We start from the raw sequence: 27,504 nt of genomic DNA on the forward strand, positions 1-27,504 counted from the left end.
TATGCAACTAGTATAAACACATCAGAAGGTACATTAGTAAAGGAAACAAGGGGGGATTTTTTCCTGCGAAATCGCTGGGAAAATCTTATCGCCCTTCTCCCACTCCTGATCCGGCCAACACCATCCTGAAAGGGGTCTATTGCTGGGCAGTTGAAGTGCGCAGCTGTTTTGGGTGTTTTTATGCAAATCGAGGTGCTATAACTTACATAGGACCCTGATTGCCATTTTGGAAGACAACTGGGCATAGTGTGGGCAGTGCACACTTTGCCCAGTTTTATCTGGCAGCACAGCTGAACAGCACCAAACACAATATGTTTAAAATTACCGAGGTTAGCAAAGGTTTAATGCTCGCCCCGCCCGCACATTTCCCACTCTGGGTTAAAATCGGGGCTTTTATTTTTTCCCTACAAAATATACAAGTTGACTGAATACTATTTAGCAGCAGGTTTTATGCCAATCACATTGTCATGTTTCAGGTTTCTGATCATGTTTCCACAGAGAGAATTTTGGTATGATTTATATTTAATAAAAATGTTACCTTTAAGTATAAATCCAGCTCTCAAAGAATTAAAATGACCACAGCAGCCAAAGGTTTTGGGGCAGAAATGTATATTAAAACTGGACGGACCAATCTGTGGTATGTATCATTTTGAGCCATTACCTAGCTAGCTTTACGTCAGTTCATTCCATGACAGTAAGACAGACACCATTCACACAAGCCAAGTTTCACTTGTTCAAAGTTAAATCCTTTCAATACGGTAAAATACTTAATCAAGCGAACCTGATTCTAGGAAATGAGGTCCATTGAGTATGCAGTCCTGTTACAATTCGCCATTTTTTATACCTTTCTCCGCTACAAATTACTAATCAAAATGTCCTGGTAAGGCACGAAACTACCTCTCTAAAATAGAAGATGTATATGACCAATGGGTAAAGTTATACTATTGATTGACATGGGCGAGATGTTAATTCCCTTCATTTTCCCATAAATATTATCTTCCTCACTCAAGGTCACTGGACCCATATATTTAAGTTTCACGTAAAACCATGAATGAGCTCTTTCATACTGGACAAGGAACATAAGAACATAAGAAATAGGAGCAGGAGTAGGCCATTTGGCCCTTCGAGCCTGCTCCGCCATTCAGTAAGATCATGGCTGATCTTCTACCTCATCTCCACTTTCCTGCACTATCCCCATATCCCTTGATGCCCTTAATATTCAAAAATCTATCGATCTCTGTCTTGAATATACTCAACGACTGAGCCTCCACAGCCCTCTGGGGTAGAGAATTCAAAGATTCACCACCCTCTGAGTGAAGAAATTTCTCCTCATCTCAGTCCTAAATGGCTGACCCCTTATTCTGAGACTGTGACCCCTGGTTCTAGACTCCTCAGCCAGGGGAAACATTCTCCCTGCATCTATCCTGTCAAGCCCTGTAAGAATTTTGTATGTTTCAATGAGATCACCTCTCATTCTTCTAAACTCTAGAGAAAATAGGCCTAGTCTACTCAATCTGTTCTCATGGGACAGTCCCCCTATCTCAGGAACCAGTCTGGTGAACCTTCGTTGCACTCCCTCTATGGCAAATATATCCTTCCTTAGGTAAGGAGACCAAAACTGTACACAATTTTTCTTAGGCAGTCCCTCGGAACCGAGGATGACTTGCTTCCACATTAAAAATGAATTCTCAGGTGACTGATGAGTCCAATGCTGGGCCTACAGTCTCTGTCACAGGTGGGGCAGCCGGTGGTTGAAGGGGTGGATGGGTGGGGTGCTTGGGTTGACGTGCGCTGCTTGTGCTTGGCTTCCGCTTGCTCCCGGCGAAGAGACTTGAGCTGTTTAGCGCCTTCTCGGATGCTTCTCCTCCACTTTGTGCGGTCTTGGACCAGGGATTCCCAGCTGTCGGTGGGGATGTTGCACTTTTTCAAGGAGGCTTTGAGGGTGTCCTTGAAGTGTTTCCTCTGCCCACCTGGGGCTCTCTTGCCGTGTCTGAGCTCCGAGTAAAGCGCTTGTTTTGGAAATCTCGTATCGGGCATGCGGACGATGAGACCTGTCCATCGGAGCTGATCGAGCGTGGTCAAAGCTTCGATGCTGGGGATGTTGGCCTGAGCGAGAACACTGACATTGGTGCGCCTATCCTGCCAATGGATTTGCAGGATCTTGCGGAGGCAGCGTTGTTGGTACCTCTCCAGTGCTTTGAGGTGCCTGCTGTACGTGGTCCATGTCTCTGAAGCATACAGGAGGGCAGTTATCACTACTGCTCTGTAGACCATGAGCTTGGTGCAGGGTTTGAGGTCCTGATCTTCAAACACTCTTCCTCAGGCGACTGAAGGCTGCACTGGCACACTGAAGGCGGCGTTGGACTTCATCATTGACGTCTGCCCTTGTTGACAGTAGGCTCCTGAGGTATGGAAAGTGGTCCACATTGTCCAAGGCCTCATTATGGATTTTGATAATCGGGGGCAGTACTGTGTGGCGGGGGCAGGTTGGTAGAGGACCTTTGTCTTACGGATGTTTAGTGTAAGGCCCATGCTCTCGTACGCTTCGGTGAAGGTGTTGACAATGGTTTGGAGTTCGACCTCCGAGTGTGCGCAGACACAAGCGTATTCTGCATACTGTAATTCGACGACAGAGGATGGGACGACCTTGGATCTGGACTGGAGGCGATGCAGGTTGAACAGTTTATCGTTTGTTCTGAAAATTAGCTCCAGCGGGGAGCTTACTGAGGGTGAGATGAAGCATTGCAGCAAGGAAGATTAAGAGCATTGGTGCGATGACAGCCTTGCTTGACCCTGGTCCGTATGTGAATTGGGTCTGTGTTGGAACCGTTGGTCAGGATCACTGTTTGCATTTTGTCATGAAGCAGGCAGAGGATGGTGACAAACTTTTGAGGGCAGCCGAATTTGAGGAGGACACTCCATAATCCCTCACGGTTGACAGTGCCGAAGGCCTTTGTGAGGTCAAGGAAGGCCATGTACAGCGGTTGGTGCTGTTCCCTGCATTTCTCTTGTAATTGACGCGCGGTGAAGATGATGTCCATTGTGTCCCTTAGTGGGCGGAATCCGCATTGCGACTCTGGGAGGAGCTCTTCAGCCACTGGGAGAAGGCGATTGAGGAGGATTCTTGTGATGACTTTCCCTGCGGCAGACAGCAGGGAAACTCCTCTGTAATGACCACAATCGGACTTGTCACCTTTCTTGAAAATGGTCACAATTATGGCATCTCTGAGATCCCCTGGTATGCTCTCCTCCTTCCAGATAAGAGAAATGAGTTCATGAATTCACGCCAGTAGTGCTTCCCGGCTATGCTTTAGTGCCTTGGCAGGGATTCCATCTGCTCCTGAGGCCTTGTTGTTCTTCAGTTGTCAGATGGACTTTTCAACCTCATGTCGGGCTGGGGTTGTGCTGAGATGGTGGCGGGTAGCATGCTGCGGGATGGAGTTGAGGACACTCGCGTCGAAGACAGAGTCTCGGTTAAGGAGATCTTCGAAGTGCTCCTTTCAGCGGGCACTGACTGCCTCCCTGTCCTTGATGGGTACCTCTCCGTTCTTGGCCCGCAGTGGGGTAGGACCTTGGGTGCTTGGGCCGTTGGTGGTCTTGACTGCGCTAAAGAATCCACGCACCTCGTGGTTGTCGGCTACCTGCTGGATCTCCTGCGCTTTCTCCACCCACCATCTGTTCTTTAGGTCGCGAGTTTTTTGTTGGACCTCGGCCTTCAGGCGGCTGTAGAGCTGCTTTCTTGCTCTCGAGTTGTGTTGCTGTTTCCAGATCAGGAATGTCTTGCGCTTGATGCTTATTAGCTCCTGGATCTCCTGGTCGTTCTTGTCGAACTAGTCTTGGTGTTTCCTGGTCGAGTGACAGGTGCTGATTATGGAGGTCTTGAGTGCAGACCAGATGCTATGGACACTCTGTGTCTCTGAATCACTGGGAGTCGTCAGGTTGGTTGTGAGGCGCAGGCTGAATAGGGCTTTCTTAGCGGGATCTTTGAGTGCCCCAGCGTTTATTTTTCTGCGGCATTGTTTCTGTTGCTGCCGCTGTTTTGGGGCTACATTGATGGCGATAACAGAGTGGATTAGGCGGTGCTCTGTTCAGCAGTTGTCAACTCCTGTTATGGCGCGGGTGATGCGGATGTCCTTGTGGTCCCTCGCTCAGATGATGACGTGGTCCAGCAGATGCCAGTGCTTGGAGCGAGGGTGTTGCCATGAAGCCTTGTACTTGTCTCTCTGACGGAACAAGGTGTTGGTTATGACAAGGCCATGTTCTAAGCATTTCGTCAGGAGGAGGCTACTGTTGGAGTTGGCTTTCCCTACCCCCTCTCTGCCGATCACACCTCCCCAGAGATCTGTGTCCTTTCCAACTCTGGCGTTAAAGTCGCCAAGGACGATCAGCTTGTTGCCCATTGGGATTTGGGACTGAGATTGTTCAAGGCTGGAGTAGAATTCCTCTTTGGTTTCGTCTGTGGCTTTCAGTGTTGGGGCGTACGCACTGATGACCGTAGCGCACTGGTTCCGGACTAGGGTGAGCCGAAGAGTCATGAGGCGCTCGTTTACACCGCTAGGAGAGTCTCTGAGATGCCCAACTAGTTTATTTTTTATGGCGAAGCCTACCCCATGGAGGCGGTGTTCTTCTTCAGGTTTGCCTTTCCAGAAAAAGGTGTAACCACTGCCTTGCTCCTTCAGCTGGCCTTCCCCTGCCCGCTGGGTCTCACTTAGGGCGGCAGTGTCTAAAGCGAAATGTCTGAGCCCCTGCGCAACGATAGTAGTACGGCGTTCCGGACTGTCACTGTTGGGGTTGTCCATGAGGGTCCTGACATTCCAAGTCCCGAACTTCATTTTAAAGGGTGGAAGATGCCTGTACATGAATTCTTTTAACGTGGGGTGGCCGTTGCACACCAGCTACCACACAGGCTTAACAGAGCAAGGTCTTGGTCCTATGGTAAGGGGATCCAAGATGATTGGAGACCAGGTTCTGCTACAACGGCCTATCACACACACACAAACATACTCCTACTGTCCTCCTAGTGATCTAGTGACTCGTGGAGCGCGAGCAGAGCTCGGGGGGGCCCGGGGATCGCGAGCGGAGCCCGGGGGGGGCCCGGGGGTCGCGAGCGGAGCCCGGGGGGGGCCCGGGGGTCGCGAGCGGAGCCCGGGGGGGGCCCGGGGGTCGCGAGCGGAGCCCGGGGGGGCCCGGGGGTCGCGAGCGGGGCCCGGGGGTCGCGAGCGGAGCCCGGGGGGGGGGGGGCCCGGGGGTCGCGAGCGGAGCCCGGGGGGGGGGGGGCCCCGGGGGTCGCGAGCGGAGCCCGGGGGGGGGGGGGGCCCGGGGATCACGAGGGGGGCCCGGGGAGAGCGGGCGGGGCCCGGGGATCGCGAGGGGGGAGCGGGGAGCCCGGGGATCGCGCACGGGGGGAGCGGGGATCGGGAGCGCAGGGGGCCCGGGGATCGCGAGCGGGGAGCGCGGGGGGCCCGGGGATCGCGAGAATATAAGTGTTAATTTGATCCTGTGAGAGACGACATCATTCATGTCCGAGGCCGGGACCCAGGAGCGAGGATGAGCCAAGCAGCGAGGTCAAGGCCCAGGAGTGGCGCCGCATGGACCAGCAGTGGGGTCGGGGCCCAGGGAAGGTGCAGCACAGGCCAACAGAGAGGTCGGGAGGACCACAATGCATCCTATGAAACCCAGGCAGAGAGGACCTGCGGGAAGGAGGGAGGGCGACAGTAGGAGTATGTGTACACAATACTCCAGGTGTGGTCTCACCAGGGCACTATATAATTGCAGTAAGACATCTTTACTCTTATACTCAAATCCTCTTGTAATAAAGGCCAACATACCATTTGCTTTCCTAATTGCTTGCTTTACCTGCATGTTAATTTTCAGTGATTCGTGTTCAAGGTCACCCAGGTCCCTCTGAACACCAACATTTCCCAATCTCTCACTATTTAAATAATACTCTGCTTTTCTATTTTTCCTACCAAAGTGGATAACTTCACATTTCTCCACATTATATTCCATTTGCCATGTTCTTGCCCACTCACTTAGCCTGTCTATATCCCCATGAAACCTCCTTGCATCCTCCTCACAACTTACATTCCCACCCAGCTTTGTATCCTCGGCAAACTTGGATATATTACGTTTGGTCCCCTCATCCAAATCATTGATATAGGTTGTGAATAGCTGAGACCCAAGCACTGATCCTTGTGGTACCCCACTAGTTACTGCCTGCCAACCAGAAAATGACCCGTTTATTCCTACTCTCTGTTTTCTGTCCGTGAACCAATCCTCAATCCATGCTAGTATGTTACCCCCAATCCCATGAGCCCTAATTTTGTTTAATAACCTCTTGTGTGGCACCTTATCGAATGCCTTCTGAAAATCCAAATACACCACATCCACCGGTTTCCCCTTATCCATTCTGCTAGTTACAACCTCAAAAAACTCTTAACAGATTTGTCAAACGCGATTTCCCTTTCATAAGTCCGTGTTGACTTTGCCCAATCCTATTATTTTCTAAGTGCTCTGTTACCACATCCTTAATAATAGATTATAGCATTTTCCCTACTACTGATGTTAGGCTAACTGGTTTGTAGTTCCCCATTTTCTCTCTCCCCCCATTTTCTCTCTCCCCCCATTTTCTCTCTCCCCCCATTTTCTCTCTCCCCCCATTTTCTCTCTCCCCCCATTTTCTCTCCCCCCCCATTTTCTCTCCCCCCCATTTTCTCTCCCCCCCATTTTCTCTCCCCCCCCATTTTCTCTCCCCCCCATTTTCTCCCCCCCCATTTTCTCTCTCCCCCCCCCATTTTCTCTGCCCCCCCATTTTCTCTCCCCCCCCCCCATTTTCTCTCCCCCCCCATTTTCTCTCCCCCCCCCATTTTCTCTCCCCCCCCATTTTCTCTCCCTCCCCATTTTCTCTCCCCCCCCATTTTCTCCCCCCCCCCATTTTCTCCCCCCCCCCATTTTCTCCCCCCCCCCATTTTCTCTCCCCCCCCCCCCATTTTCTCTCCCCCCCCATTTTCTCTCCCCCCCATTTTCTCTCCCCCCCATTTTCTCTCCCCCCCCATTTTCTCTCCCCCCCCATTTTCTCTCCCCCCCCCATTTTCTCTCCCCCCCCATTTTCTCTCCCCCCCATTTTCTCTCCCCCCCCATTTTCTCTCCCCCCCCCATTTTCTCTCCCCCCCCATTTTCTCTCCCCCCCCCATTTTCTCTCCCCCCCCCATTTTCTCTCCCCCCCCCATTTTCTCTCCCCCCCCCATTTTCTCTCCCCCCCCCATTTTCTCTCTCCCCCCATTTTCTCTCTCCCCCCATTTCTCTCTCCCCCCATTTCTCTCTCCCCCCATTTTCTCTCTCCCCCCATTTTCTCTCTCCCCCCTTTCTTAAATAGTGGGTGTAATGATCAGTAACATGTCATTCTAGAAACTGCCGTTTCCTCCTGAAAACACAAGAAACTATCCAAGAGCAAATCGATGACAATGCCGCAACTGAATCTTGTCACTTATCACCAGAACAATCAAACACACATACAGGCTCTCATGAAAACACATCAGACTTACCTGTGCTGAGAAGATCCACACGTGAAGTAAAAAAACCTGATAGACTTAATCTTTGAGTACAAAGAAAACTATAATAAAAGAATGAAAAGCTTAGAGTTCATAAAGTAAAGCTTTGAAAATGTGTTGACTGTTGTGAAGATGTTTATGTCGTTATGATTGATTGATATTGATTTTGTTTAACCTCTAAGGAAGGGGGATGTAATGATCAGTAACATGTCATTCTAGAATGGTACACTAGGTGGAGCTGTATGTTTAGTAAGGGGCTACCCACAAGGCAGTAGTCAAGATGGATGCCTGTACACTCGTCCACATGGCTGAATAAATGACTAGCTCAAGCTAGCTGTTCATAATGAAAACGTCTATTTATTTATGAACATAACAGTGGGGTTACATTTGTTACCTTCCAATCTGCAGGAACCATTGTAGAATTTATGGAATTTTGGAAAATGACAACCAGTACATTCACTATCTCTATAGCCACCTCTTTCAAAACCCTAGGATGTAGCCCATTAGGTCCAGGGGATTTATCCGCTGCTGCTGTCAGTGCTGAGCAGACCCGACAGGCAGCAGCGGGAGACCCAATTAAACTCATTATAATGTACTTAGCAGACCCTTAACATGCTTTTTTAACTTTAACTTTAACGTCATGGCTGTGGGAACCATGCTGTTCGGGGACCATGTCTGTCAACCTTTGGCGGCAGTTCAGTGGCCATTGCTCCAGCTGATTACTTGACAGCTTCAAATGTACAGGAAAAGCTCCCACCTGACATCATCACTTTCCTCAGCCACAAACTGTTTCTCAATCCATTTCCAGCACAGATTCTGCAGGCTTCCCACTTTCCACTCTCCATCCATTCTCACCTCATTGGAAGAACTCTCTCACCATTGACAGAATTTTTCTGTCATCTCTACTTCACCTGCCATCTATTCTATCAGCATGGGTGCCCTTTATACTGTCTCACCTTGGTCCTCAGAATCAGACCACGATCAGCCACAACACCAGCAGCACCAGGCACACCAGTAGCACCAACAACAATACCAACCTTCTCTGCAATCACCTGATGCTGCACAGGACAGAGGGCATCAGCACCCGACCACATTGCTGCCCAGGAGGCATGGGATGGCTTCACCATGGCTAGATTTACTTCACTTGATGCTGTACACCCTGGCTGCCACATGATGCGCCAGGTTGCCACCACCGCCACCAACACCATAAAGCATCCCTACAATGTTCAAGCCATTCCTTTCACACTCATCACCATTGCGTGGGGTACCGTTGGACACAAATCTGCCCAAGAACAGAAAGTGTTGAAAATAAAGGTTTCAATGTTTGACAGCACTTTAACAAAAACTTTACATGAACATTGGATAAAACACCCAAGTGCCTTGTGTGTTGCTAGTTGGTATGCTTGCAGTAGGATGAGGGTGAGTATGAGGGGTGGCTCATGAGATGGGAATGTGATAATATAGATAGAGAGCGAGGGATGGGTGGAGGTGCAAGGTAAGTTGGTGTAAGTAAGGATGTGCAGGAGTAGGGTAGGGAAGGCAGAGTGATGGGGTTGTGATGAGTGGCACAGGAGGATGAAGGTGAATGTGGCTTTGTACTAACGTTTCTTGATCTAATGAGATCATTGAAAGGTTTGCGGCACTGCACCCAGGTCCTCCTGATGACATCTCTGCTTGTGATCTCCTCTGTAATGTGCAACCAGGCTGTTTTGTTCTCCTGGGGAGGTCTCTTCCGCCCATGGGAAGGAAAGAGGACCTCCCTGTGTTCTGTGACTCCCTCCATAAGCATATGGAAGGAGTCATAGGAGAACCTGGGTGCAGTGATTGTTAGTGTTTGCAGCACTTCAATGCTGTAGAACACTGACAACACAAATGTGAAAAGTAAGGTGGCCACGGTCCCTTTAAGGAAACCGGCTGATGACACATCATGAATGACGTCACCCGACCCGCTTCCTCTAATTGGGCCGGGAAACGTGCTGGGCGGGCTTAACGAGCCCAATCAACGTAAATTCATTTTAGGCAGCGGGATGGATTCATCAGAATTTGAAAATGTTACACACGTAACAGGTTAAAAGCAAGTACAGAGGCAGGGAAAGAGCGGGTGGGCTGTGGTGGCGGGGAGGTGGAAGAGGAAAGAACAAAATGGTTGTTTTTTGTTAGAGTGTAAGGCAATCGTGATTAAATGACAAAAGAGATGATGGTGCAAGTCAAAAGGGGTTGGTAATGGGATAGATAAGAAACAAAAGATGGATCTAGAGAAGCTATAAGCAGCAGAATCATTACCAGCACCTGCTGTCCGAAAAAATAGGATCAGTGGCTATGATCTGAAATTGTTGAACTCGATGTTGAGTCCGGAAGGTTGTAAACCCATTTCTTGCCCATGTCTTCTGACAGTCCCCAAAATATTGTAGGCCAGGATGATACATTATTTCATCAACATCATGTACCTGTCTCGGTTTACTTTAACTTAAATATTTATTTGTGTCTCAACATATCAGAAATATTATGAATACATTGTATAGCAAACAATAATGCTGAGGTTGGGGATGGCATTAAATGGGAAATTAGAGACATGTGCAATAAGGGCACAGTAGGTGACTTTAATCTACATATAGATTGGGCTAACCAAATTAGTAACTATACTGTGGAGGAGGAATTCCTGGAGTGTATGTATACGGGATGGTTTCCTGGACCAATTTGTCGAGGAACCAACTAGAGATCAGGCCATCTTAGACTGGGTATTATGTAATGAGAAAGGATTAATTAGCAATCTTGTTGTGTGAGGCCTCTTGGGGAGGAGCGATCATAATATGATAGAATTCTTCATTAAAATGGAGAGTGAAGTAGTTGACTCAGAGACTAGGGTCCTGAATTTAAATAAAGGAAACTGCGATGGTATGAGGCACGAGTTGGCTAGGATGGATTGGGGAATGTTACTTAAAGGGTTGACAGTGGATAGGCAATGGCAAACATTTAAAGATCGCATGGATGAACTGCAGAATTTGTTCATCCCTGTTTGGCATAAAAATAAAACAACGAAGGTGACTCAACCGTGGCTAACAAGGGAAATTAGGGATAGCATAAGATGCAAGGTGTGGACATATAATTTGGCCAGAAAAAGCAGCAAACCTGAGGATTAATAGCAGTTTAGGATTCAGCAAAGGAGGACAAAGGGATTAATTAAGAGGGGGAAAATAGATTATGAGAGTAAGCTTTCAGGGAGCATAAAAACTGACTGTAAAAGCTTCGATAGGTATGTGAAGAGTAAAAGATTGGTGAAGTCAAGCGTAATTCCCTTGCAGTCAGAATCAGGGGAATTTATAATGGGGAACAAAGAAATGGCAGACCAATTAAATACATACTTTGGTTCTGTCTTCACAAAGGATCTCATTAAATGGCGGAGTGGGCTCGAGGGGCCGAATGGCCTACTCCTGCTCCTATCTTCTATGTTTCTGTTTCTAGAGTTTTAAAACCTATTTCTCCCCGTGTATCCATATATCAAATAATCGTCACCTAGACTTAATAGATCCTCCAGTACTCTCTTACTGTTATCCATATTGTGTATAATTTTAACATCGATTTGTGGGGTGTGAGAATCACCCTTAACTTGGATCCTCAATATGTCCTTCCCTACTTTTAACTTCAAGAACTCTGAATAGGTACCAGTGTTTTTAACCCTAACCTGGTTGTTTAATTAATTTGTATGCAGAAGGTTGGTTTTTCTAGCATAAATACTGTGGCAACAAGAGCAGGTCAGAGGCTAGGCATTCTGCAGCGAGTGTCTCACCTCCTGACTCCCCAAAGCCTTTCCACCATCTACAAGGCCAAAGTAAGGAGTGTGATGGAATACGCCCCACTTGCCTGGATGAGTGCAGCTCCAACAACACTCAAGAAGCTCGACACCATCCAGGAGAAAGCAGCCTGCTTGATTGGCACCCCATCCACCACCTTAAACATTCACTCACTCCACCACCGGCGTACCATGGTTGCAGTGTGTACCATCTACAAGATGCACTGTAGCAACTCGCCAAGGCTTCTTCAGCAGCACCTCCCAAACCCACGACCTCTTCCACCTAGAAGATCAAGGGCAGCAGGCGCATGGAAACACCACCACCTCCAAATCACACGTCATCCTGAGTTAGAAGTATATCGCCGAGTCAAAATTCTGGAACTCCCTACCTAACAGCACTGTGGGAGTACCTTCACCACATGGACTGCAGCTCACCACCACCTTCTCAAGGGCAACTAGGGATGGGTAATAAATGCTGGCCTTGCCAGCGATGCCCACATCCCATAAACGAATAAAAAAAAGAAAATGTTCTCACTCGCCTGAGCCACATTATCCATTTTCTGTGGTAACTGAACATGTCTGGGATCTGTTCGTCTCATGCACACACAGGGATATATCTATAAACATTTCAGATTAAGTCCCAATTTTTGTTAAATCATCCATCCCTGACTTACAGTTGAGAGGTATTCAATACCCCTTCAGGGTCCCCCTAGTTTTATTGATTCTTTTGTTTGCAGATCATCAGGACTGGTGGAGGTAGTTGAGGTGTTTCCCAAAACTCCCAGCAATGGCTATGTGTTCTATTGGCTTTGTTGTTTTCTGCTTTGGATTGGCTGTGTACGTTTAGTGTCAAATCTATTAAGACTCCATCCTTAGCTATCTCGATACCTTTCATGAAGTATGTGTGCCACCTATTTTTCCTTCCTATGTGCAGTACTTTACAATTCTCCGCAGTATATTTCATCTGCTATTGTTCTGCCTAATGACATGTTAGAGGAGATTTTTGGTGCATTGGATGGCCCAAGTGCTGTGAATACTGGAAAGTTGAGTGGGTTCCTTTACTGGCGTATGCTCCGACCTGCCTGATTTTCCTGTTTTTTGCTCCACTTAGGAAATCCAGTCTGCCCGGGTGATGACCTATTACAAAAAACTACCCTATTTTGTTCAACTCATTTTGTCATTTCTGAACTGCCTCTTACCCAAACTAGGAGGGGCAGTAGAATTGTGTCATTATCCAAATATGACTAATTGTTAAAGTAAAGCTACACCTGCTTGGTCAGGTGGACGTTAATGAACCTGTGCCACTATTTGAAGAAGAGCAGTTAGTTCTTCCTTGGAAATGTCCCTCCCTCAAACATTGCATTTGTGGAATGATGCTGGTGCAGAATAGCTGCTATGTTAAGCTGCACAATAGTCACTTTACTCCAGTAGCAGTTTTGAGATGTTGAAACCATTTAACCTGATAATGCTATATAAATGCAAGTGTTTCAATGTGATTTATAAGAAATTCTATGATTGGGATGATCCTTTTCTGACTGTCAGATTTTCCCTGTATATTAAAGATGACGATATAAAGCTGAACAGTCAGGTCTTCAACTGGCCCGAACAAGTTGTATTGATGCTTGATTTACATCGGGACCGGCTGCTGAACAAGAGAGACAACGTAGAAGATGATCTGAGGAACCGGTCTGTATCTGAAAACATTTCTTTCTTACACCTGGGAAATAAAATGGAAGTAGAGTTCTTTGTGAAGTGAATTATAGAGGACATGCCCACTTAAAGCTCATTCTGTACATTTACAAATTTCACTTGGTCAAGAATGCCCCCAGGTTTTATTGGCAGTATTCCCTGTTGCCTTGCCAATAAAACCTAGGGGCATTCTTGACCAACTGAAATTTGTAAATGTACAGAATGAGCTTTAAGTGGGTGTGTCCTCTATAATGTGTACCTGCATGTATGTTCACATTTTACCAAGCAGTAGGTTTTGCATTATTTCAGAATGTCTCTCTTTTAATGTACAGGTTACTTGCTCAGAGCAAAATAAAGGAAAATCCTAAGGTGTTTTATAAGTATATTAAGGGCAAGAGGATAACTAGGGAAAGAGTAGGGCCCATTAGGGACCAAAGTGGCAAGCTGTGTGTAGAGCCAGATGATGTAGGGGGGGTTTTAAATGAATTTTTTGCATCTGTGTTCACTATGGAGAAGGACGATGTAGACATAGAAATCGGGCAGGGGGACTGTGATATACTTGAACATATTAGCATCGAGAGGGAGGAGGTACTAGCGGTTTTAGTGGGCTTAAAAGTGGATAAATCCCCAGGCCCGGACGAGATGTATCCCAGGCTACTATGTGAGGCAAAGGAGGAGATTGCAGGGGCTCTGACACAAATTTTCAGAACCTCTCTGGCCACAGGGGATGTGCCAGAGGACTGGAGAACAGCTAACGTAGTACCATTATTCAAGAAGGGTAGTAGGGATAAACCAGGGAATTACAGGCCAGTGAGCCTAACATCAGCGGTAGGGAAATTATTGGAAAAAATTCTGAGGGACAGAATTAGTCTCCACTTGGAGAGGCAAGGATTAATTAGGGATAGCCAGCATGGCTTTGTCAAGGGAAGATCATGTCTGACCAATTTGATTGAATTTTTCGAGGGGGTGACTAGGTGTGTGGATGAGGGTAGTGCAGTGGATGTGGTTTACATGGATTTCAGTAAGGCTTTTGATAAAGTCCCGCATAGGAGACTGGTCAGGAAGGTAAGAGCCCATGGGATCCAGGGTGCCTTGGCACATTGGATCCAAAACTGGCTTAGTGGCAGAAGGCAGAGGGTGATGGTCAAAGGTTGTTTTTGTGACTGGAAGCCTGTGTCCAGTGGGGTACCGCAGGGATCGGTGCTGGGTATGATCAGTAAGTTCGCAGATGACACGAAAATTGGTGGGGTGGTAAATAGCGAGGAGGGAAGCCTCGGGCTACAGGACGATATAGATGGGTTGGTCAGATGGGCGGAACAGTGGCAAATGGAATTTAACCCTGAAAAGTGTGAGGTGATGCATTTTGGATGGACTAACATGACAAGGGAATACACAATGAATGGTAAGACCCTAGGAAAGACAGAGGATCAGAGGGACCTTGGTGTGCATGTACATAGATCCCCGAAGGCAGCAGAACAGGTGGATAAGGTGGTTAAAAAGGCATATGGGATACTTGCCTTCATTAGCCGAGGCATAGAATATAAGAGCAGGGAGGTTATGATGGAGCTGTACAAAACGCTGGTAAGGCCACAGCTGGAGTACTGTGTGCAGTTCTGGTTGCCACACTTTAGGAAGGATGTGATTGCTTTGGAGAGGGTGCAGAGGAGATTTACCAGGATGTTACCTGGGCTGGAGTGCTTCAGCTATGAAGAAAGACTGGACAGGCTGGGGTTGTTTTCCTTGGAGCAGAGAAGGCTGAGGGGGGACCTGATTGAGGTGTACAAAATTATGAGGGGCATAGATAGGGTAGATAGTAAGGAACTTTTCCCCTTAGTAGAGGGGTCAATAACAAGGGGGCATAGATTCAAGTTAAGGGGCAGGAGGTTTAGAGGGGATTTGAGGAAAAACTTTTTCACCCAGAGGGTGGTTGGAATCTGGAACTCACTGCCTGAAAGGGTGGTAGAGGCAGGAACCCTTAGAACATTCAAGAAGCATTTGGATGAGCACTTGAAATGTCATAGCATACAAGGCTACGGACCAAATGCTGGAAAATGGGATTAGATTAGACAGGGCTTGATGGCCAGCACGGACGCGATGGGCCGAAGGGCCTCTTTCTGTGCTGTATAACTCTATGACTCTGACTCTATGGCTGGGAGGAGCACGGGGGTGGGGGGTGTATTAGCGATCGCTGGGGAGTGTGTATTGGTGATCGTGGGCCAGAGGAGTGGAGGGGGGTGGGGGTTGGCAAGAAGATTGCGGGCCACAGGGCAACCGAAGGAGCAGTGGAGTATATTAGCGATCGCCGGGGTGCGGGGCCAAAGCCAAAGAAGGATCGGGGGTTGGGTGGGCGATGGTCACTGAAGGATTGGGTGTTGGTTGGCGGGGGGGGGGTTAGCTGAAGGATCGGGGCTGGGAGCAGCATGGGATAGGGGGTCGGTGAGGATTGGGGGCTGGAAGCAGAAACGGGAGGACCGGTGGAGCGGGGCGGGGGGGGGTGGTTGATGTCAGCAAAAATCGGCGGTCAGAGGAGTGGGCAGCGGGGGGGCCAGAGGAGCGTGAGGATCGGGGAGCCTCATTTGGGGATCAGAGGCCTATGGAGGGAGGCCTCATGGGGGGAGGTCTTCATTCACGGGGGATGGGTTCGGCTGGGACCCTGGATCCAGGAGGTAAGTATAAAGGCACTTACCTCCTGGATCCAGCAGTCCTCGCCTTGCTTAAGCTGGCGGGTTTCATGAGGCGTGCAAAACCCAACTAGCTAAAGTTAAATTCAAAATGGAGGTTAAAGCAGAAGCTTCCAGCCTGATTCTAATATTTAAATAGACAATCCACCTCCTGCCAGCGGCTTGGCTGCATCCCTCCCTCTCCCCCCACCCCCCCGTCCCACCTCCATTAAAACCAGAAGTAGGCGGGTTCAGGTTGGGATTCACATTTTTAACATGTTAGCCACCCCCACTCTCCCAACCCACCCTTATTTTGGGGTTAAAATTCCCCCCTTTGTGTCCACCAAATACCTTTTTAATCGGGCATGGTAACACATTTTAAAGCAATTCAAGGCCTTTATTCATGTATGAACCTTGCCTGTTTTGGAATTATTTTGTATTTTTATCCCATATTTATCGCTTGCTTTGCATTGCTGAAAATGGATATTTTGTAATCGTACCCGTTGCCGCTATTTAAGAATTGTCAATATTTTTTTCTCTTTATTGTTCTAGTTTAAATAGTTTCAGATTTATTTTGACTGTTATAGAAATCTTTCTAAAAAGAAAAATTGAAAGCAATGTGATGATTGAGGGACTTAATAAATGTAAAGGTTGATTTTTTTTATCTGAAGCTATTGAATTTGGATAAAACTTGTGTTGTGAGAACACTTACATTGTGTATGTGCCGAGCAACACACCCAAATGTCCACGATGTTTTTTTTAGTAATCCAAGTGTAAGAACCTTTTCAACGGCAGCTGATTAACCTTTATCGAAAACAATTTCCTATTAAATATAAGACATTATAAAGATTCAAGATATTATGTTTATTACTCTCCCGCATTACTTCTACCCATGAGAGCTAAACTGAGTCACAATAAACTCTTTTATGATAAGAATTCAATTCCAACAGGGAATAACAGATGGATGGTAGCAAATTATGAGGCAGTGATTTGTCGAGTACAAACACTGTAAATCATGATAATACTGCTCCAGTGATTTCTGATGTCATTGGAACCTATTCATCAATTCCTGGCTTAAACTTGCTGCCAGATAATCGTACTTTATTTATATAAAGTATAGTTTAAAAAAAAAAATAGATTTCTGACATTATCATTATGCACTGGGGTGAAATGGTGCAAAACAATAGCAAAGACAGTAGCAATATAGGCCCTGAAAACTTAGTGCATCCCATGACTGGCACTGTAATAATAGTATAGTATCTTTTCAAAAAGTGTTTTGTTGGGACATAAGATGTACACCTTGCATTCTAAACAGCTGGCCTTTAAGCCTCATTACACAATGTAGAGAGGGTCGAAGTTAAATCAACTTCACTGATAATTATGGAAACAGTTCAAAAATATAATAAGTTATGCCAAACTCCTTGACTGCATTCCTCTGCTCTGAGCCCATTCACTTTTGTATGAAAAGTGTTTCCTTAAAGAGAGCTTTTAACACCCTTTTTCTCATATAATTTATTTGGGCTCATCAAAAATTCAGTGCTGGTCATCCAGTAAAGCATCAAACATTTCTACATCCACAATAGTATAGACCAGTACAAAGCAAAGAACCCTTAAGAGCAACCTCCATTGCACCAGTGTGAATTCTTCCACTTACCTCGCCAAACCATTCTCGTGTTCCCTTTGAGTGAGATGCCTGTTCAGAGCCAATTTGCACTGAATTAGGAAAAGTTTTGTGCTGGGGAGGGGAGGGGGGTGGGGGGGAAATTGAGTTGGAACTGCCCAAGCTCATTTTGCATAGAACCTTTGAAGCCAGCAAAAAGTGGATTTTAATCCTGTCCCTCTGGGCTGGATTTAAACCCAGACATGAAAGGGTAACGCTCTAACCTTCTGTGCCACTTTTTTTTTCCATTTTTATCTTTAGAACTTAGTTTATTTCTTCCTTAGTATTGCAACCTATCTATGTAGCCCAGTGAAAAGGGTAATGTTCTAACTTTCTGTACCACCTTTTTCTTTCATTTTTATCTTTAGAACTTAGGTTACAATAGCAAGGATGAAATAAACTACACCGCCCAGTGAAAAATGTCAATGTTACTTTATATGCACGATAAAAGGAGAAAGGAAGTGTTGTGTATGTACCTTTAAGGGAATAACTGGTCTTAGGCTGCAGTACCGGCAGTGACCACCCCTGTATAAAAGGCCCTAGCAGGCTTCTGTAGTTTCAGTTTCAAGCTGCCTCTTGTTCAGTAAAGTACCTGTTAAACTGTTCTCCCGAAGTCCGTGTATTATTGAGGCGCGGACTTTACAGTGGCGACGAGTAAGTTCGAACTCACCTGCAGTGTGGCATCATCTCACGGGGATCTCGCCTGAAAGGAAGGTCCTGGAAGGTTGTAGTCTGAGCAATGGGCGTCGACCGAGGGCAACCGCCCAAAGAATCCATCGGTGTTTGGAGAATTGCGGGAGAGACTGTGGTTCCAGCGAATCGTGCTGGTAGCAGGTAGCGCGCTGACCCTTCCGGACTGCGGCAGGCTCAAGCTCGATCGAGCGGCTCTACAAATCGGGCCGCGCAGCGTCGCCGGGAAGAGAAAACAAGAGAGAGAGGGTGGAGCGCACAGGGCGCGGTCGGTGCTCGAACAGGACAGCGGAGAGAAACTAAATGGGGGGGAAGGAAAGCGAGACGCGCTGAAGCTGCGGGTCGCCACCATTACCCCGTAGAACGCTAGGAGCAGCGTGGCAGTAAGGGGAAGAAGCAAAAGCGCGGGAGGCGCCATTTTATCCCATTGGGGAAGAAGCAAAAGCGCGGGAGGCGCCATTTTATTCCATTGGGGAAGAAGAAAAAGCGCGGGAGGCGCCATTTTAAATCACCCAAGATGCCGAAAAGTGGCAGTATCACTGCTTTTGACAACGAGGTAGAAGACTGGACCACGTATGTGGAAAGAATTGAAGTGTACTGCAAGGCAAATGAGGTGGCTGATGGAAAGAGGGCGTCGGTATTATTAAATCTGATGGGTGCGAGTACGTACGGCCTATTGCGGAATTTAATTACCCCAGCTAAACCCATGGAGAAAAGTTTTGAGGAGATTGTTCATATCTTACAGGATCATCTAAGCCCTACACCACTGCTGATAGCAGAAAGATTCAAGTTCCATAAAAGAAACCAGCACAAAGATGAGAGCAATGCTGACTATCTTACGGAACTACGCAAGTTATCGAAGCACTGCCAGTTCGGAGCAGGACTGGCAGACACCTTACGGGATAAGTTTGTCTGCGGGCTCCAGAGTGAAGGAACCCAGAAACGACTACTTTCAAAAAAGGACCTGACGCTAGAACAGGCTTTCAGCGTGGCAGTATCCTACGAAGCAGCAGCACGGGGAGCTGCGGAAATACAACAGAAACCACAAGAATACAGCACTAACGGAATGGCGTATGGTGCCAAAAAGTGCTATCGCTGCGGCAGAACAACCCATGAGCAGAAGGACTGCTGGTTTAAAGACAAAATATGCAGGCAATGCGGGAAAATGGGACATATAGCAAGAGTCTGCAGGTCGGGAAAGAAGACTAACACGACAAGAACTACTAAGGAACAGTACAGGAAAGTAAAGAAACTGACAGATAGTAGTTCAGAAGATCAGGAGAGTGATAAGGACTCCGGAAGCAGGCGACTAAGTTGTTTAAAGTTACACAATGTGATCGCAAAAGAAGATCACCGAACCATTTGGGTCACCCTCATGATAGCAGGGTCCCCAGTGAAGATGGAATTGGACACAGGATCAGCCCTAACTGTCATGAATCGACGAGACTATGAGCGGCTATTCTCACACATACCCTTAAAGGACACGTCCATTGTATTGAAGACATACACGGGGCAAAAGTTCTACCCCAGAGGAAAAATAAGGGTGCCAGTTGAATATAACGGAAAGGAAACACAGAAACTATACATGTATATACTACGAGATGGAGGACTACCATTATTGGGACGTGAATGGATCCAAAGACTACAATTGGATTGGCATTCCATTCTGGCACTAACTGTGACTGACAAAAAAGATGATGACGTTGCACCTGGACGTCTGTCACAAATTCTATCTGACGCGGAAGAGGTGTTCCAACAAGGACTTGGGACTCTAAAAGGAGTAAAGGCAACCATAAAGATTGAGGATAACGCAACCCCAAAATTTTTAAAGGCCAGACCGGTGCCATATGCGATACGCCCAGCTGTGGAAGCTGAACTGGAGAGTCTGGAGCGTTCGGGGGTGCTGTATAAGGTGGACTGGAGCAAGTGGGCCACACCCATCGTTCCTGTAATGAAGAAAGCATTGAGCAGCACGCCTGGGGAGCCAAGGAAGGTTCGCATCTGTGGGGACTTCAAGGTGACTGTGAACCCAGTCCTGCACACAGTACAGTATCCGCTTCCATGGATAGAAGATATTTTCGCCTCACTATCTGGAGGGAAACGTTTTACAAAGATTGACCTGGCTCAAGCGTATCTACAAATGGAGGTGGAAGAAGCATCTAGGAAATACCTCACGATAAACACTCACAAAGGCCTTTACCAGTACAATCGACTGGTATTTGGAGTAGCATCGGCCCCAGCTATGTGGCAGAGGGCAATGGAACAAGTCCTGCAAGGGATCCCGGGGACCCAGTGTTATTTGGACGACATCCTGGTTACGGGCGAAAATGACAATGAACACCTTGCCAACCTGAAACAGGTGTTCACGAGATTGCAGGAATATGGGCTACGAGCCAACCGTCCCAAATGCGAGTTCTTCAGGAGACAAATCTCGTATTGTGGCCACATGATTGATGAGGAAGGGTTGCATAAGTCGCCGGACAAGATTGAGGCTGTAGTCGAGGCTGTAGTCAAGGCTCCAGCACCAGAAAATGTGTCGCAACTGAGGTCGTTCCTCGGGTTGGTGAACTACTACCATAAGTTCTTGCCGAATTTATCTACAATTCTGCACCCACTGAACGCCCTCCTTCAAACTGGTGTGACATGGAAATGTAGTGATGAGTGCAAGCGTGCCTTTCAGGAATGTAAATGCCAAATCACTTCAAAAGAAGTATTGGCCCACTACAACCCAACACTACCGATTCGGTTGGCATGTGATGCGTCACCTTACGGCATTGGAGCGGTGCTGTCACACAAATTCCGTGACGGTTCAGAGAGGCCAATAGCCTTTGCATCACGCTCGCTAACCTCAGCCGAGCATAACTACGCCCAGATTGACAGGGAGGCCCTCAGCCTGGTGTGGGGGGTAAAGAAGTTCAATCGCTATCTGCACAGGCAGAAATTCACCCTACTGACTGATCATCAACCCCTGGTCTCAATTTTTAACCCAAAGAAGGGCGTTCCGGTGATGACGGCGCAACGGCTGCAAAGATGGTCACTTTTTCTAGGGCACATCAGTATGACATAGAGTACAAAGGTACGAAACAACATGGAAACGCTGATGGGCTGTCGCGCCTACCGTTGCCTACAGCAGAAGAAGCACCTGCAGTGGACCCGGTGGAGATATTCCATGCGACCATAGTCGAATGTTTGCCTGTTACAAACGCAAGTATTGAGAAGGAAACCCGAAATGACCCGACACACTCTCGGGTCTATGATTTGACGGTGAAGGGATGGCCAGCATATGGCGACTCACTGTTGCCAGCATTCTCGCCAAGGAGGGAACAGCTGTCAGTGTGCCGGGGAACCTTGATGTGTGGATCCCGAGTGGTAATTCCACCCAAGTTGAGAGATAGATTACTCAATGAGCTTCACGAGGGTCATCTGGGAGGGGTAAAAATGAAGAGCCTAGCCAGGGCGTTTGTGTGGTGGCCGGGAATCGATAAAGAAATCGAGGATATGACCAAGAGATGCACAGGATGCCAGAAGGTCCAAAACGCTCCACCACAGGCCCCACTACATCCATGGGAGTGGCCCTCATCTCCATGGCAACGGGTACACATTGATTTCGCTGGTCCATTTATGGACTCAATGTTTCTAATCGCTGTGGACGCCCATTCGAAATGGCCAGAGGTCATTAAAATGTCCTCCACCACCACGGAGAAAACTATTGCAGTCCTAAGGACCATCTTCGCCAGGAATGGCTTGCCAGAACAGATCTGTTCCGACAATGGCCCACAGTTTGTGTCTGAGGATTTCCGGAGGTTCCTGAAGAATAATGGGGTGAAACATTACACATCTGCCCCATATCATCCAGCCACAAATGGATTGGCTGAGAGGTTTGTTCAGACCTTTAACAAGGCCATAAAGGCAATGTATAATGACGACATACCACTGCAACACAAGGTGGATAACTTCCTGTTTGCTTACCGGAATGCGACACATGCAGTAACCAACCAAACTCCAGCCGTACTGTTTTTCAACCGGAGACTAAGATGTCGCTTGGATTTGCTCAAACCAAACATAAGACGAGATGTTGAGGATAAGCAGTTCCAGCACATAAATGAGAAGCCAACCAGGAGCTTCAATATAGGGCAACCAGTCTTGGCCCGCGATTACCGCACAGAAAAATGGCAGCCAGGCACGATATGCACACAGCAGGGACCACTAATGTACACAGTGGACGTTGGAGAGAGCATCGTGAGACGCCATGCTGACCAGATTCTAGAGTCACAGGAACAAACCAAACCTGTACCACAAGCATGTGCACCTGGTAATGAGCCCGAAGTACAGATTGCGTCTAACTCAGAAGCAGGGGTATTGGAAGCTGACGAACCAACCAATGACAATGAGCCAGAATTGACTCCACCGCCAGAACAGGATACTCGAGAAAGGCGCTATCCAGTCCGGATCAGGAAGCCTCCTCAAAAACTGAACTTATAAATGACTATTTCAGTTGATGTATATATTACTGAGAAAATTGTAATTGTAATTAGTTATTATTTAGTTGTTAAATGAATGTTATGTATTGTTTATCTAAAAGGGGAGGAATTGTTGTGTATGTACCTTTAAGGGAATAACTGGTCTTTGACTGCAGTACCAGCAGTGACCACCCCTGTATAAAAGGCCCTAGCAGGCTTCTGTAGTTTTAGTTTCAGTTTCAAGCTGCTTCTTGTTCAGTAAAGTACCTGTTAAACTGTTCTCCCGAAGTCCGTGTATTATTGAGGCGCGGACTTTACAGGAAGTCTATTATATATGTTGATATCATTAATGGTTGCTTTTAATTGATTATTTTCCTGCCTCCTTCACTTTTCTATTGGCCTCTTTTTTTTCTGTTAGTTTCTACTTTTTCCTGATTATTTTCTTTAAATTTGAAAGATCGTTTTTTTCCTCTGCTTTTTGCTTCTTCCCCCTCTACGCCTGCATGGAAGACACCATCCCCATCAATGAGGACACTCTCAGAGACCTATTCTTCCCATCTGTGATGTTCTGGAAATAGCTCCTGGGATATGGGTGAAAGGGGCCCATGATGACTTACCCTCTTATTTTGTTGTTATGCCCTGCTTGCTCCTTCTCTGATGACCTTGACTGAGACTGGAAATCTTATCCATAGGGAATTGCATGTCCCAACCCACATTGTATCATAGAAAGTTACGACACAGAAGGAGTACATTTCGGCCCATCGTGTCCGTGCCGGCCAAGAAAGAGTGATCCAGCCTAATCCCGCTTCCCAGCTCTTGGTCCATAGCTCTGCAGGTTACAGCATCCCAAGTGCACATCCAAGTACTTTTTAAATGTGGTTAGGGTTTCTGCCTCTATCACCCTTTCAGGCAGTGAGTTCCAGACCCCCACAACCCTCTGGGTGAAGAAATTTCCCCTCAAATCCCCTCTAAACTTTCCACCAATTACTTTAAATCTGTGCCCCCTGGTTTTTGATCCCTCTGCTAAGGGAAATAGGTCGTTTCTATCCACTTTATCTATGCCCCTCATAATTTTATACACCTCAATAAGGTCTCCCCCATCAGCCTCCTCTGTTCCAAGGAAAACGGACCCAGCCTATCCAGTCTTTCCTCATAGTTAAGATTCTCTACTCCTGGCAACATCCTTGTAAATCTCCTCTGTACCTTTTCTAGTGCAATCACATCTTTCCTGTAATGTGGTGACCAGAACTGCACGCAGTACTCTAGCTGAGGCCTAACTAGTGTTTTATACAGTTGAAGCATAAACCCCCTGCTCTTGTATTCTATGCCACGGCTAATAAAGGCAAGCATTCCGTTTGCCTTCTTAACCACCTTATCTACCTGGCCTACTACCTTCAGGGATCTGTGGACATGTACTCCAAGGTCCCTTTGTTCCTCTACACTACTCAGTGTCCTACCATTTAATGTGTATTCCCTTTCCTTGTTAGCCCTCCCCAAATGCATTACCTCACACTTCTCCGGATTGAATTCCATTTGTCACTGTTCTGTCCACCTGACCAATTTATTGATATCTTCCTGCAGTCTACAGTTTCCTTCTTCAGTATCAACCACACAGCCGATTTTAGTATCATCTGCAAACTTCTTAATCATACCCCTATATTCAAGTCTAGATCATCGATATATACCACAAAAAGCAAGGAACCTAGTACTGAGCCCTGCGGAACCCCACTGGAAACAACCTTCCAGTCACAAAAACACCCATCAACCATTACCCTCTGCTTCCTGCCTCTGAGCCAGTTTTGAATCCAACTTGACACTTTGCCCTGGATCCCATGGGCTTTAACTTTGTGACCAGTCTGCCATGTGGAACCTTATCAAAAGCCTTGCTAAAGTCCATATACACTGCATCAAATGCACTACCCTCGTCCACCCTCCTTGTTACCACCTCAAAAAATTCAATCAAGTTTGTCAGACACGACCTTCCCTTAACAAATCCGTGCTGACTATCCTTGATTAATCCGTCTTTCTAAATGAAGATTTATCCTGTCCTTCAGAATTCTTTCCAATAATTTTCCCACCACCGAGGTTAGGCTGACTGGCCTGTAATTATTCGGTCTATCCTTTTCTCCCTTTTTAAACATTAGCAGTCCTCCGGCACCACACCTGAAGCCAGAGAGGTTTGGAAAATGATGGTCAGGGCCTCTGCTATTTCCTCTTTTGCTTCACTTAACAGCCTGGGATACATTTCATCCGGGCCTGGGGATTTATCCACTTTTAAAGCTGCTAAACCCCTTAATACTTCCTCTCTCACTATGTTTATTTCATCTAATATTTCACGCTCCTCCTCCCTGATAGCAATGTCGTCTTCGCCCTTCTCCTTTGTGAAAGCAGACGCACAGTATTCATTAAGAACCCTACCAACATCTTTCACCTCCACACGCAGATTACCCGCATGCTCTCTAATAGGTCCTACCCTTTTTTTAGTTATCCTCTTACTCTTAATATATTTATAAAACATCTTTGGGTTTTACTTGCCAAGAATTTTTCATGCTTTCTCTTTGCTTTCCTAATATCCTTTTAATATCCTGCACTTTCTGTACTCCTCTAAAGATTCTGCAATACTTAGCCCTCGGTATCTGTCATACGCCTCTCTTTTTTCTTTATCCTACCCTGTATGTCCCTAGACATCCAGGGGGCTATAGATTTGTTAGTCCCACCTTTTTTCTTTAAGGGCACATATTTGGTTTGAACCCTCCGGATCTCCTCCTTGAATGCCTCCCACTGCTCTGACACTGATTTACCTTCAAGTAGCTGTTTCCAGTCCACTATGGCTAAATCCCCTCTGAGCTTAGCAAAATTTGCTTTTCCCCAGTGACCTGGTGCAGTGCATTGAAGCTTAAATTTGCTGTACCACCATGCTGCCGTTTTTCCTTTTTTTCAAAAGAAACTTCTCATCTCTTCATCCTTTCAATCATCTTATTCAATTGGTTCAATTTTTTAAAATATTTTTCTTTTTCTTTACACTTTAAGTCTCTCATAGTGCAAGAGTACTTTTTAACTTCATAACAGAATGCTGGTGAAAGTTGTAATACTACATGAACAGAAAACAACTGAACAAATCCTCTTCCTCATTTCTTTATATACCTCATTCCTCTATATACCTAATTTTCTGGAATTTCAACTGACATTTTTTTAAAGCATTGCCACTAATACAACTTATTGTGTATTTAGAATAAACGAATTTCAGAAGAAGGTGGTGGCATACGGCAAAGAAGTAGACAGCTTCAAGAAAAAAGAAATTATAACTACTGACGAAATGAGGAACAATGTGGAAAAGCTCAGTGAATTGACTAAGAATCTGAATGCAGCTATGGATGAGCTAGATGTTGGTAACATTTTGGTGTAGCTAATTACAAATTGCTATGTTAGTGTTCTCTGTTCAGGAGCACATTTTCTAGCCCACTTTGATATGGAGAGGCTTTTGGAACAAGCTCTCAGAATCAGAGTGTTCAGTTCCCATGGCTTCTCTCCTTTGTGTACTCTGGGCTGATTTATTTATACCCCTCCTCATCTTCCACCTGCTTGTCCTCCTCCTCCTCTGAAGAGGCTGTGTGCTGTGCGCCATGCTCCTCCTGCAGCTCCAATCCTCGCTGCTGCGCTATGTTGTGCAGCGCGCAGCAATGAAGATTCTGGAGACCCTGGCTGGTGTGTACAGAAGGGTTCCTCCAGATCTGTCAAGGCATCTGAAGCGCATCTTCAACATGCCTATTGCTTATTTTATGACACATCTGGTGGAGATGTGGCTCTCATTATAACGCTTCTTAGCCTCCGTACTTGACCTCAGGGGTGTCATGAGCCACGTCTTCAGTGGATAGCCCTTGTCTCCAAGCAGCCAGCCGGTAAGTCTGTTTGGAGGTGCGAAGAGCTGAGGGAGGGTGGACTGGTGCAGTATGGAAGAGTCATGACAGCTGCCAGGGAATCTGGCACACACATGCATGATCATCTTTTTATGGTTGCAGATGAGCTGCACATTGAGGGAGTGGAAGCCTTTGCGGTTCACAAAAACTCCTGGGTGATGATGGGGTGCCTTCATGGCCACATGTGTGCAGTTGATGATGCCCTGCACCTGTAGGAAGCCTGCCAGAGTGGTAAAGCCTAGCGCCCGCTCAGTAACACTGGCTTCATCAGTGGCAAAGTTGATATAATTGGCTGACTTGTGAAACATAGCATCGGTCACCTGGGTGATGCATCTGTGGGCAACCGACTGCGAGATGCCGCAAATGTCTGCTGCAGATCCCTGGAAGGAGCCTGAGGTGAAGAATTTGAGGGTAGTGGTGACTTTCACTGCCACTGGCAAGGAGTGTCCACCAGGACTTCTGGGCAGCAGGTCTTGTTCCAGCAAGCTATAAATGTCTGCGACGACCTGGCGCGATAGCCTGAGCCTCCTGAAGTACTGCTGCTCAGTCATGTTGAGGAAGCTTATCCTCTGCCTGTATACCCTGTGTTGGGGGTATTGCATCTGGCCCACAGCAGCCCTGTGGTGCCCCCCTCTCTCCTGTGGAGCATCAGGTCGTTGAGGAGAAAGCTGCTGTTGTTGGTGGTGTTGCTCATCTTTGTCCGATTCTGAGGACCAAGATGAGACAATATAAGCGGCACCCATGCTGATGTCGTAGATGGCAGGTCAAGTAGCGATCAGAGGGCCAATCCCTCAATGTTGTGATGATGACTAGCAATGTGCTGAGAGTGGCTTCTGAGGTTGCAGAAATGACCTGAAAACTCCAGAAACCTAAATCTGTGCACAAAATGGAGTCAGCAACATACTTTTCCTTTGGCCACTAATGAGGTGTAAGGTGTGTGTATTTATCTGATATTCCCAACTGTCAATTAATGCCCTCGCACAATGGCCACTGAAATTCCACCTCCCCTTCACAGGCAAGGTTTCTGAGCTGTGTGCTTCCTGCGCTCATGCCATTAAATTCAGAAGCTGCAGTTAAAAACCCTGTTC

At 46.9% G+C, this 27,504-nt stretch overlaps 1 protein-coding gene across 1 annotated transcript in view; it reads left to right on the forward strand.

Moving 5' to 3' along the window:
* The window catches only part of dnah3 (dynein axonemal heavy chain 3), a 336,640-nt gene that overhangs the window by 93,000 nt on the left and 216,136 nt on the right, over positions 1-27,504 (forward strand). The window contains exons 14-15 of the mRNA XM_086000753.1: positions 12,903-13,026; positions 25,731-25,884. Coding sequence (XP_085856879.1) covers positions 12,903-13,026; positions 25,731-25,884 — 278 coding nt within the window. The remainder of the gene's footprint in view (positions 1-12,902; positions 13,027-25,730; positions 25,885-27,504) is intronic.

This window comes from Somniosus microcephalus, chromosome 11 (assembly GCF_052327205.1).
Source record: "Somniosus microcephalus isolate GS21.2 chromosome 11, FLI_Smic_1.0, whole genome shotgun sequence".
NCBI lineage: Eukaryota > Metazoa > Chordata > Chondrichthyes > Squaliformes > Somniosidae > Somniosus > Somniosus microcephalus.